The sequence below is a fragment of the Argiope bruennichi genome, chromosome 3 (genome assembly GCF_947563725.1).
Source record: "Argiope bruennichi chromosome 3, qqArgBrue1.1, whole genome shotgun sequence".
In the NCBI taxonomy this organism is placed as follows: Eukaryota; Metazoa; Arthropoda; class Arachnida; order Araneae; family Araneidae; genus Argiope; species Argiope bruennichi.
The window spans coordinates 78,750,795-78,764,170 of record NC_079153.1 but is presented as its reverse complement, the minus strand read 5'-3'; the positions used below and the strand labels follow the sequence as shown (position 1 = coordinate 78,764,170).

General features: G+C 29.3%; 1 protein-coding gene across 1 annotated transcript in view; it reads left to right on the top strand.

Moving 5' to 3' along the window:
* Positions 1–13,376, top strand: part of LOC129963141 (coiled-coil and C2 domain-containing protein 2A-like) — an 82,634-nt gene that overhangs the window by 29,633 nt on the left and 39,625 nt on the right. Inside the window, exons 28-29 of the mRNA XM_056077242.1 lie at positions 5,385–5,580; positions 11,197–11,364. Coding sequence (XP_055933217.1) covers positions 5,385–5,580; positions 11,197–11,364 — 364 coding nt within the window. The remainder of the gene's footprint in view (positions 1–5,384; positions 5,581–11,196; positions 11,365–13,376) is intronic.

The following is a 13,376-nucleotide window of genomic DNA, read 5'->3' as shown; positions in this document are numbered from 1 at the left end:
TTTAATAAACTAATCCATTTATTTTACATTTCAATTCATTTTTGATTTGCTCAATCTGTTGATGATTTATTTTGATATACATCAATTATGAAAATTATTATGTAGTATATATAAGAATTTAATACTTAATGATTAGATTTTCTGTATTCACATCTTAAAAAAACAACTACACGTGTTTTATTTCGGTTAAAGAAGCTTAATCACTTCCGTTTCAAATTCATATTTAAATTTTACGGAAGCTAACAGAAAATGAGGGAGATATTTAGTACAAGGAAAAGAAAGACACATGGCTTATATAAATAGTATGAGCTATATGACATTTTGAAATTTAAAAATATTTTGCTGAAGATGCTACTAAGAATCAAATTACATAAAATATTGAATTGAAAATTTTAGCCATCATTAATTCTCAATGATCCTGCTGGTCGGCAAAGACACTCGTAGTATGAGATAAACAATGTCAGTATCGGACTAGTGGTTAGTGCTGAGGAATTCGCTCTTTATTTTTGACAATTATTTTAAAAATATGTTGAGCGAAAAATTTAATGAAATTGGATTAGATACTGAGCCGTTCGACTCTCGCTTGCTTTATTTGTTTTTAATACATTGAACTGTTGCGTTGAATTTCTTACAATTTTAATTCTATGAGCCCGCCGGTCGCGTAGTTAGGGTGATGTGGGTCGCGTGGTATTGGAGTTGGCAATTATGTTTCCTGTGATCGTTTTCCTGCTATAACTTTCGAAAATATTATCGCAAGAAAGTAAATTTTACACTGCTTCAAAATTCAAATACTAATTTAATAGTTATGCGAGTTTTTGTTGAATTTGGGTAATTTTTTTGGTCTTATTTCCAATAATGGGTTATATTGGGTTTCATTGTTTTACCATCTGATGGTACGATTATTTTTTATTGTTGAAAGCTAAAATGCTTCTATGTAATATCTGTGTAATTAATGAGAAGTATAAAAAACAACGAAAGTGATCTTCTCAGAACTCTCGCATACTCTCTAATAATGGTGTTATTCCCAAGAGTACCTTACATGGCTTACTATGGTTACGAAATATTAATCTTTTGCGTGAATTCAGCATTTTTACTGAATCTATCGTGTCATCCTTGGTGAGATTTTGGCAATGAATCCCTGGTATGCGGTATCCGAAAATCGAATTTGAGCTTTAGACGCTTTTTCCCCGAACTGACTAAAATAAAAATTTTATATGAAATTGTATTCATGAAATCCCATACCAAATGTGATCTATTTAAATCATTGCATTTTTGAATTATCGCATTTAATTGTTTCCTGAACGTTCAGACCAATAGACGGTGAACCCATTTTAGGATTTGACTCAAAATTCGACAAATGTCTACACTATAGATGTTAAATCTGTGTGTCTAATTTTATATATACTGCCTCTTTCATTTTGTAGTTGTTGTGTTAACTTATATTCGGGCAGCCGGACAAACAAACCTCCTCTTAACATATTTTGTTCAATGTTTGATAGAAGTAGACAAATTACGTGTAAAGACCTTGCACCAAATTTCATTCTTCTAGCTCAAAGTGTTTGTGAGTTGTCTTTGTCACAGACTGATATTTCCCAAAAGTGTTTTTTTCGAACTCAAAGAGATCTAAAACGTGGAGATTCGTCAAAAACTCTAGTTCGGACTTTTTAACAATTACAATACCTTCTCTATACTTCCTATATGAGAAATAAAAACTGAAATTACAATATCGCGAATTTTAGATGATAGATAAACTAGACATTTGTGTTTTTAATAGTGCCATGATATCATGAGACTGGTCGCCATTAGAAATTTTCATGTACACCATAAACAAAACATATGTGATAGACAATTAAAATAACACGGCTTAAAAGCTGATAATTTAGCTGAAACCATGGATTTGGAATTATATATACTCGATTTAAAGAAAATTAAATATAACCAATATTCTTAGTGAACCAGCTGGTTGTAAAAGGCAGATAGTTTTAAATAAAAAGAAAGACTGAGACTAAAATTGAGTATGAAAATTGGAATATTTCTATCTTATAAAAACGCACAATTTTAGACTACCCTATCGACCATCTCAATGAATATAAGCCAATGAACACCCAGAGTTTCACCAATACTGATTGACCTTAGATTATGAAAATGTTAATAATTCGAAAATACTAATATTCAAAACTTCATAATTCGATCAGGTTTGATCACAGAAGATAAAACCGTTTTAATTTAATTTAATTTATTTATTTAAAGGTTGGAATGTCAAGAACATTTCACATGATATGATTCTTTAGGGCCAAAGAACTATAAAATTTAGGCTTCATAATTTTTTGAAGCATAACTTTTGACTGAAACAAAATAGAATATTATTATTTACCTCATTTAAATCCTTTTGAAAGAAAACTAAAAACAGAATTTTATGATGAATCATAGAAATTTTGATTATATAATTCTTTGAGATATTGCACAAATTATAAAAATTATTTTATAGTGCACGTAAGACTTCAGTGCCGAACGATTCAGTTTTCTGTACTCATATTTTTAAAACCATATGCTTGATTTAAACAAAAAATTGTTTTTATATTAAAATTTAATCACTTCCACTTTGATTTAAAGTTCTTATATTAGGAAGCTGACAGAAAATTAGATTAGCCGTTCTCTTCATAGTACTATGAAGAGAATGGCTTAAGCCTTCTATGAAAGTATGAGTTTATGACTATCAATCTTTGCAGTTTTAAAATATTTTGTTACAGAAACTATTAAGAAACCAAATTACATAAAACATTTAATTGAAAATTTTACTCAGCAATAATTTCGGTCAACCAGTTGGTCTCCAAAGGTAGCTGGTTTATAATAAAGATGAATATGAATTAAAGTTCTACTAGCAAAAACGTTTGATCTATAATTACCAAACTCGACATGTATAAAATTTGGAGGGTGAAATTGTGCACTTCGGTGTGATTTGGAAATTTTAGTTAAATAAGAATTAAGCGATATTTTGACGTTTTTCCACCACAACATCTGAAAATATGAGTACAAAAATTATTTTTAAGATATCTTAAAATTTAAAAAATAATCTTTTTATTGATATCAATTATTTAACATAGAAATTATTTTCTATTTTTAATCAATTTTAAAAAATATTTTAAACATATTTTTCCAACAATTTGTTACAAACAAAACAGAAATAAAATTTAACCTGCTCAAACATGTTATGTATGCATGGAAAAAAAATAAGTTTTATCAATGCGTTGCCATTATATTAACAAATACTTAAAATAAAAGAATAAATTAATTCTTACTGCAAACTAAACATAGAAAAGTGTAATTTTCGGCATATGTTTGTAAGAAATGAAATATGCTGTTTTCTACAGAATTAGATACAAGGAAACGTTTTCTGTGACATTTAAAATATCCATAATTAATTCTATAATTTTGTAATATTTAAGGCAAACATCGTTTCTATAAATACAAATTATCCACCTAAGTGAAGTCCATCGTACAATTTTTTTGAATTATTTGTAATAGGTATATCTATTTAGTAAAAAAAAAAAAAGTCTAAATGAAGTAAAGAATTCTATTTTAAGTAGTTTGAGTCAAGAAATGTTCTGATGAATTTTAATATGAAAATAAATAAATAAATAATTTTTATATTTGATGAAATGTAATAATTTTTATATTTTTATTCTGATCCTCGGTGCTTGAATCATCTTTAATAAAATATTCTTGAGAGAGTAAAATTTTAAATAAAAAGAAAGCGTCTTCCTATTGCGATTAAAACTTTGTGAATTATGAAAATTCGAATATCTCTATAGAAACGCTCTAATTTAGACTACCAAGACTAATTAGCGTAGGGGATTTCCCAAGGCTGAATTAGTTTAAAATTTTAAAGTTGCTGAATGTCGTAAAACAGTGACATTCAAAACTGTATGTGTCGGACCAATTTTGTAGCTGATGATAAAAACTTTATAAAAATTTTAAGCATTTAAAACGTTTTTAAACTTAAAAAATTAAGACCTCATAATTTTTTCAGAAGTACATTTATTGATTTAAATAAAATGAAACATTATTAAATCCTTTTGAACATAAACTAAAAAGTGAATTTTATAATGAATCGAGGAAATTTTTACTGAATAATTCTTTGAGATATTGCATAAATTATAAAACATATTCTATAGTGCATATATGACTTCAATGCCGAACGATTCTATTTCCTTTTTCATATTAAAAATCACGTGTTTCATTTATGTATGTAAAAACAAAACAAAACAAACATGTATAAACATATGAAAACGAACATTCGAAAAAAGTGTTTAAACATGTATACTCATATTTTTAAAAATATTTTTCTGAAGAAGCTCTTAAAAGATTAAATTACGTAAAATATTGAAGTGAACATTTTAGCGACCTTTAACCTCGGCACGCCAGCTGCTCGCCAAAATATTTAGATTATGATTCATGATGCAATATTTAAGCTTGTACACAATATTAAAGTCTGTGTTTATAAATGGAGTAATAACTAAGTGAACATGATCAATTATTCTTGAGATGTAAATATTGTCATAATATTTTATAATTCATGGAACTTTTATTTTTCACAAGTATATTTATTTGGAAAATAGTTTAATAACATCTTCCTACGACATCTTTCTGCTTAGCGTCCTTATGCAGCTAGCTGGCATTTCTAAAATTCGCCATTGATGAGCGATCGTCTTTTTTTTTTTTTAGTTTCATAGATGGCGCACCGTGTCCGTAAAGAAAATTTCTCGAGTTCTTCCTCACCGTTTAAGCTATTTCTCAAAACAGTATTTTCTCGAAACAACTGTTGATGGCAAATTGAATATTGCCTACAGAAAGGAATTTCAACGAATTGATAAATATAAAATAGATTTATTTCGAAGATTGATAATCATTATGACTAATCTATAGAAAGTAATGTTCATATCTTCTAAAACTATTATTTCACAAAAACGATTTTTCCATTATCTTAAAATTTAAATAAAGTGATATTGAATTATCAAAATTTTCACTTCCACTTTTATTCCGTAGTATATATTTTTTTAAAATTTGCTCTAATCCAGTAATTTGTAGTAGACTGATTTAATTAAATTCATGTTTGTCAGTTATATCAAATACCACGTTAAAATTTTAAAATAATGCCTTCTGTCTGTCGCAGCCTAAAAAGTCAATAATTTTGACGATCAAGCTGGTCGCCAAAGGTCGTTAGTTATTGAATAAATTTGGTTGTCATTACAAAAACAACAACAAAATTTTTTCTTTGTTCTAAAATTTGGCTGGAATTGTTCACAGAATCGAATTTACTAATTATTAACAAATGGAAATCTATTTAAAGTATGAGTTATAGTATATTGAAAGCTCTTTGACAGTGCTCCCAATGATAATTACACTCCATCCAACCTGGAAACCATCAAAGAATGCATTTATATCAACCTATTTGACGAAGTGACCGTGGACCTTCTAGAAAGTGACAAAGAGAGACAGACTGTAGTCTATGAGCGGTTAGAGAGACGCTGGCTGGGAAATTTGAAAATTCCATTCACAACTCTGTATTTAAATTCCAAGGTAAGTGTATGGCGTGTTAGATATAGACATATTATATAGTTTACTTCATATCTTGATAATAAAGTATTTGAAATTCGTTCTTATTTTGTTTTTAGATTCGATTCTTTATTATAACCGGTATTTAATAGCGTAATGAAATCTTTACTAACTATAAACCATTACTAAATATAATTATACTTTCTGGCCTACTCTCTTAATAAACTTGTCAGGCTAGAGAAAGCCTTTTATGACACTGGCATACAATAATTACAAAATATTAACCTTTGGCGTTAATTTACCATTTTTATTAAATCTGTCGTCTTATGCTTGGCCAGTTATTTGGCGATTAATCCCTGGCATGCAGTTGAAAATATTTGAAAATCGAATTTTGGTTTTTTTCTTAACCGATTGAAAGAAAAATTTGACACAAAACTGCGTTTATAGTAACAAAATCCCATGCCATATTTCATATCCTTAAATCATTCATTTATGAATTATGTTTACATGTTTCTGAAAGTACAGACCGACAACCAAATCCAACCAGTTGTTAGATTCGGTTCAAAATTTGACAGGTGTTTATACTGCAGATGTTAAGTCTGTGCACAAAATTTTATCTATCTAGCTCTCTTTGTTTTGGAGTGATCGTGTTAACTTATATTCGAACAGCCGGGCAGACGAACTTCCTCTGTGGAGATTTTACTCAAAATGTGATAGAAATCTGTAAATTTGGTGTGAAAACAGTATACCAAGTTTCAGCCGTCTAGCTCAAAGCGTTTTTCAGTTATCTTTGTCACAGACAGACAGGCGGACATTTTGCAAAAAATATGTTTTTTGAATTCGAGGAGGTTTCAAAACGTGGCGATTCGTCAAAATCTCGAGTTTGAATTTCTCGACGATTATTATATTTTCTCTATACTATGTATACAAAAAAAAAAAAAAAAAAAAAAAAAAACAGAAAAAAAAAAAAAACGAATATATATTTATTGACATTCAAAAATTGCACTACACTTAGTCTACCAAATTTAGCACGAATATACTTTGGACAGCGGGAATGTGTTCTTTAGAGAGATATTTTTGAATTTCAATCAAAATTTTTGTCCATTACAATTGAATATAATCGTTTTCATCGATTATTTGTGGAAATAATACAAAACGCATAAAATCAGAAATAAAAAAAAAATCATCATTATAGAATGTGAAGAATTATCCTTTTCTTGATATCATTGTAGCTAGTTTGCATTTTTTCTTTCACAGATTTGAGAATTAAAAAAATGTTTTTATGTAATTTCCAACAATTGTTTGTTGCAATGACATTTAAAACGATTCCGTTGCTTCTACTGATGTTTAATTGCTTAATTTTCTTCCATTCCTGAGATATAAGATTTTTTTTTTCATTTAATATTTGTACAGTTTACATACAAATATTAAAGTGATAATAAAATAAAGTTACAGAATAGAGAAAGACAACGTGCAGTTAGAAGATAAATGACCAAACAATTGCATTTTTAACAATATTGTGATGTCATGGCACTTGGCTCCATCAGTAAGGTTCATATGCGCAATAAACAAACAAGCAAAAACTGTAAAAGCTGTAAGATTTTAAGGGCTAAAAATACTTCACGATATCATCTACATAAAGATTACTGATTTCATTGGAAATAACACAGCCAATATTCTCCACTGAATAGTTAGTTGTAAAAGGCAGATAGTGTTTAATAAAGAGCAAATGTATGGATTTTTTTATTTATTTTTAATCAGTTATAAATGATTTCAATCCAAAGTTTTCGCATTTTTAAAAATACGTGCGGAGCATCAAAATTTTTACAGTGCTGGAAAGTTGCGAATAATTATTGGGGGATTCAAAATAACATTGAAAAATGAAAAGAGTAAATCAGATGTATGAAAAATATGTATGTGTGTAATGTTAAATGTGCGCTGGTGATTCTAGCAAAGCGTTTGATGTCTTCTTATTGTATTATTATTCTGTAGTTGCGATTTATGCAAGTAAGAAATGTGACTATGTTCTTAATGCTTGATTATTGATTGTTATCTTTGCATTATATATTATTGCCATGCATTAAGTGCTTTTGGTAAATTTTGTTATTTTTAGGTTGGCCAGAGAAAGCGAAGATAGGCAAATTAAATAAATACTATCATGCTGTAATGATTTGAACTAGTGATCGAAATCTTTTTTAATTCCTCATATACGAAAAAAGTAAAAAAAAAAAAAAAAAAAGCAAACTTTGGCTTTTAACAAACCTCCAAGTTTAAGACCTATCAAAATCTGAAAAGCACGTTTTTAGATTTGCTCTTCTGTGAACATGATGGTTAAAAAACGAATAGATTTAGACAGATGAAATTTGCTTTATAGTTTTTACAGGGCCGCGGTGGCCTGGTGGTAAGGTGTCGGCTCGTCAGGCGTAGGGTTTCAGGTTCCAGACCCGATTCCACCGAAGAACCGTCGTATAAGGGGTTCTGTTGTACGTTAAATCCGTCAAGGCCAAACGTCCTCCCGCTGGTGTGGTTTGGAGAGGGGGGTGCCTCGGCTTCGGAACTGGAGTGTTTCAGGTTCAAGACCCGATTCCACCGAAGAACCGACGTGTAAGCGGGTCTAGTACACGCTAAACGCACTGACCACACGTCCTCCCGCTGGTGTGGAGTGGTGTGGAGAGTGGATACCAGTTCAGGTGTCGTCCTCGTTATCTGACCGCTGTTTAAAAGTGCGAGGTCCGTCCCAAAATAGCCCTAGTGTTGCTTTACAACGGGACGTTAATATAACTAAACTAACTGAAACTATTTTAGTTTTTACACCAAGAATGTAGATTTCTGTAAAAATCTGAGTGAATTTAGTCTATATATCTATCAATCTGTCTGAGAGTAAGTAAACATCATAACTTCAAAATGTAAAGTACTAGATCGATAAACCTTGGTACATAATTTTAACATCTAAAGTGTAGATCCATTTCCAATTTTGAACCAAATCCGTTTTGTCAGTCATTACATTTGCAGGCACGATAACTTAAAAACGCAGTGGTATTGATAAATGAGATTTCGTGTATGAACTTATTACTAAAATTATAGTTCTGTGTCAAATTTTGATTTAAATGAGTCGAATAAAAATGTGAAAAATGCACATTCTCTTTTCTGTATTATAGTATTACGAAACACGGAGTGCTCATGTGCAGGATTCAGAAATTAAAATTTGAGCACTTGTGACATATATGGCCTTACTCAAGGACCACAATTTTTATCTTCGGATAGAAGGATAATAACTTATTAGGGAGGGTGCTAAAAAGTTTCAGGGTGGCCGCTTTCGCCCAGTTATAAACTGTATTCAATCAGACAGATCTTTTTCTTTTCTAACGTTTCTTTATTACGGGATATAGGCTATATGATAAAAATATAGTTAATTTGAATTTATTTTTATTTTCATATATTTAGATTTTCTCATTCTTCTCTTAAAAGCAGGAAAATGAATATTAAATAAATTTAATTTCCTAAATATTTGTAATAGTCAACTTTAGTAAGTAGAAAATGGAAGGAAAGGGCAAATATTTACATGCATTTGTATATACTGGTGGATTTTTAATTTTTTTTTTTTTTTCTTTCTTGCTTTGATTGCTCCCTTTTTTCCAGCGGTATTTTGCGATATATACATCTAGTTTTTTTTCTTTTCTGAAATAGACTTTAATTCAATACAACTGAATATAAATATTTTTTTGACATTGTATTCATTTTACTCACTCATATGAGCGGTTACGATAATATTAGAAGCTGGAGGGAACTGAGTATGTTTTCGCTTCACTTGTTACAAATCTGGCACCTGTTTTAAAAAGAAAGAAAGAAAGCGTTATTTTTCCTTCTTTATTTTAAACAGAGATCTTTCTTGACATTTTTATTTGTTATGTATGTGCGAAGAGAGGAAGTGTTATGTTTGACATTGATTGTGAAAAAATTGTGCTAAAAATACATATTCGAGTATTGACGTAATTGAAATGGTGTGGAGGAGTTGGAATGTGGTGTTTTGCCAATTTATGCAATTGGAAGGAAAACAACAGATTGCTTGTGATTTTTTTTAACAAACTGAATAAATTGTGATGGAAAATAAAGTCGATAAGTTGTGACAATAAAGTTGCAAAAAAAGTTGGTACAAGTGGAAACACTCTTTTTTTTTTTTTTTTTTTTTTTTTTTGGACAAGGAATAAAGGAAAAAACATACATATGCACTTCCACAAATAGTGTAGTAAAATTCTTTTTCACCTCTCGCTTCTAACCGCAGTCAGTTATAGTCATAAAAGTGGTATCTTGGCACTGTCAAGTGACTATACGTTCTTCAATTAGGATGTTTACATCGTTTTCCTGTGAAAAATAAGGAGTTACCGTGCTTTAATCAAAAATTATATGAGGTATGCAAAAATATCGCCCTCTGAAGGGCTTCTTAGTTATTATTATATAAGTGTAATGATCATTTTTACTCTATTGAATCATTCAAGAATGAATGTTATGGTTGTAGTAATAGCGTATAGTAGCTTTTACGCTCACTAGAGCTCAGCTAATTGGGCTTTTTTTTATAGGTGTGATTTGTATTCGTTCTGCGTGACCTTCTGTCAGTGCTGTTTGTAACAGTTTGTCATTTGACATTCTTTCTATCTTGAATCCAGATGTGTGTTTTCGCTGCCAGAGATAACCTCTAATCCTGTCGATACTGTTACTTTCAGTGGTGACGGGGTGGTCGGCTGTACGCAAGAAGAGATGATCTCTGATGACAGTACAACTAGATATTCTTTCCTGAAACATTTCGTGATTGTTTGAAATATATAGCCCTTATATCTTTTCAATTTTTATCATTCAAGGGCGTTAGATGTCTTTTTTTATATATCAAACCGTGGCTTTGAGTATTTTTGCATATCGTTTGGCTTTTGATATGCAAAATGCTTTGATATTTTGATAATTTCTGCCTTTGCTTTTAGGAGGCAATGTAATCGGTTTCATCGAAAGCGTTTACAAACTTGCATAGAACTTCTTTCATAACTATAAACGCAAACATTCAGAAGTCAAAGGAGATGGGGAAGGACTTTACTAGACAGTTTGCGTAATAATACTAAATGCAACTTCTTCTCGATTTTTTTTCCATTTTATAGAATAATCGAAAATAAACATGCTTCAGTGCTAATTGATATATTAATAGAGAAAATAAATTAACTAAAGAGCCAGTCTTAAATGTAAAAATGTCTCAGTATAATTTTTTCGTTGGGCACTCCTCAAAGAATGGGAGAAAATGCTAGAAGTTGCTACTTTTACTAATTTGTATATTAAAGAAGTTGAATATAAAAATATTTTAATTGTTGTCTATTGTAGGCAATAATCTACTATCACCCGTAAAATATTTCTACCTAAAAGCTGCAATTTTTTCTAAATATAAAGCAGAAAATCATAATTTGTAATATTTTTAATTTTTTTGAGTAGAATATTAGCTTAGGTCTAATCATAAAATCGACTTATATTGATTAGTCACCCGTATTAATTTTAAATTATGAGAAATATGAAAATATTTCTTATACATCATAATAGAAAGGTTTTAACTAACTACATTAAGAAACATGATATGAATGCAAATGATTTTGTCTCTCTCCATAGATTGAAGGAACTTTCCGCATCAACGTTCCTCCTGTTCTTCTGAGTTATGAGAACGAACCCCGTCCTTGGCTCACCGGTTTGTCGGATGCTGCCTCAAATCACACCTACCTATCTTTCTTCATGACCATAGAGCCATGCCTGCAGTTGCCTGAAATATTTAGAGATCAGGTAATACATTGATTTGGTATAGTGTGATCGTTGTTGAAATTATTAATATCTCAAAAAATAACAAAAAAAGATATTAAAAAAAGCCAATAACAAAAACAATAATAAAAAGCTAATTACAAAAACAATAATAGAAAACTAATAACAAAAACAATAATAAAAAAACTAATAATAAAAACTTTAAAAAACTAATAACAAAAACAATAATAAAAAACTAATAACAAAAACAATAAAAACTAATTACAAATCAATAATAAAAAACTAATAACAAAAACAAGAATAAAAAACTAATTACAAAAACAATAATAAAAAAACTAATAACAAAAGCAAGAATAAAAAACAAATTACAAAAATAATAATAGAAAGCTAATAACAATAAACAATAATAAAAAACTAATAACAAAAGCAGTAATAAAAAAGTAACAAAAAAAAACCCCTAATGATAAAATTAGTTATAAACAATTATTGATTTCCAAACATGAATAGGCAATGACATTTCAGGATAGGCAATGATATTTTATTTACGGTTGAAAATCTGTACTTATTTTAAAACATTAAAATCGATTCTTTTTAGAAAGGAAGTTCAAAGACAAATCGTTATTTTTGGTTAATAAAATACCATAATGTCCGAAGCAATAGTACTTAACGAATTTGGTTATAGTTTAACTTTTGACTATAAATGTAATCGTACACAAAAATAAGTCTATGGTTGTAATAGTCAGAAATTTATCGTGGTAATACTGTTTATTCGAATAAGTCTTATTAATTCTTTTTCGGAAGCAGAGGGCGGATAAAAGTAGTGCAGATTCCTGGGCGCCAATCCAGGATAGTGCTGCTAATTCTTTAATTTCCGTTTTGACGCTTTTAAGGGCCGAAAAGAATGGCAATGTCCGAAAATGTCTCGGGCACTACATATACTCTCTGCTAATTAAAGAGACTGTGAATTCCATACTCTATTAGTCATTTTTACGAATTATTTACTTAGAGTTATGATATATATATAGTAACCTAAAAAAATATAAGCATTAGGTAATTAAAACCTATTATTGAAACAATCTAAAATTAAAATTATTTTGGAAACAAAACTAAATTATTTCGGTATCGCAACTAAAAAATTATTTCTGATTCAAACTAAAAACTAAAAAATGAACAGAAAAGGCACCATTGTCTCTCTCTCTCTCTCTCTCTCTCTCTCTCTCTCTCTCTCTATATATATATATATATATATATATATATATATATATATATATATATATATATATATATATATATATATATATATATATATAACATTATTTGGAACAAAGCTGGATTTGATTTTGGAATTCCAATTAATAGGTAATTTTTTAATAATATTTTTATGAAAACGCTCTAAATCATAAGAATTTCTTGTTTTTCTGAAATAAAATTGTATTTTTAATTTTCTAAATGAACGCGGAACTTAAAATGTATACCCATCTTTCTTTTAATGTGCATCCAAAATCTTTATTATCGATTTTATGTAACTTTCTCAAAACTTAAAACGTCTAGAGAATTTCAAAGTAATTGGAACATCATTTCGAGAAAAAGTATCTTTGTTCCTCTAAGATTTTAATATTCATTTTAGAACAATACATACCACAATGATATTATGTTTAAGTATAAACATGTATTATGACGATGAAACAATAAAAAGTTCACCGTCCCCATAAATAGACATTTCGGTATGAAAAATCGACAATGTTTCTTCACTGAAGATGAAACTAACCTGATTGCAGAAGCGGATTTCCAATTTGGTACCCTCTAATTCAGCTACGATTACTTATTTAAAACTTTTTGATATATGCGATCCAAAATTGTCCAGGAGAACATGTAATTGCATCAATATGCTTCTTCGCCTCCTGCCTTAATCTCCTTATACATCTATTTAAAGTTCATAAAGCATGGAAAGTTGCTTTTTTAAACAACATTAAAAGAATTTGTCCTGAAAATTGATTTGTCATTAACAGAACAATTAATCGAAGATATGTAAAAAT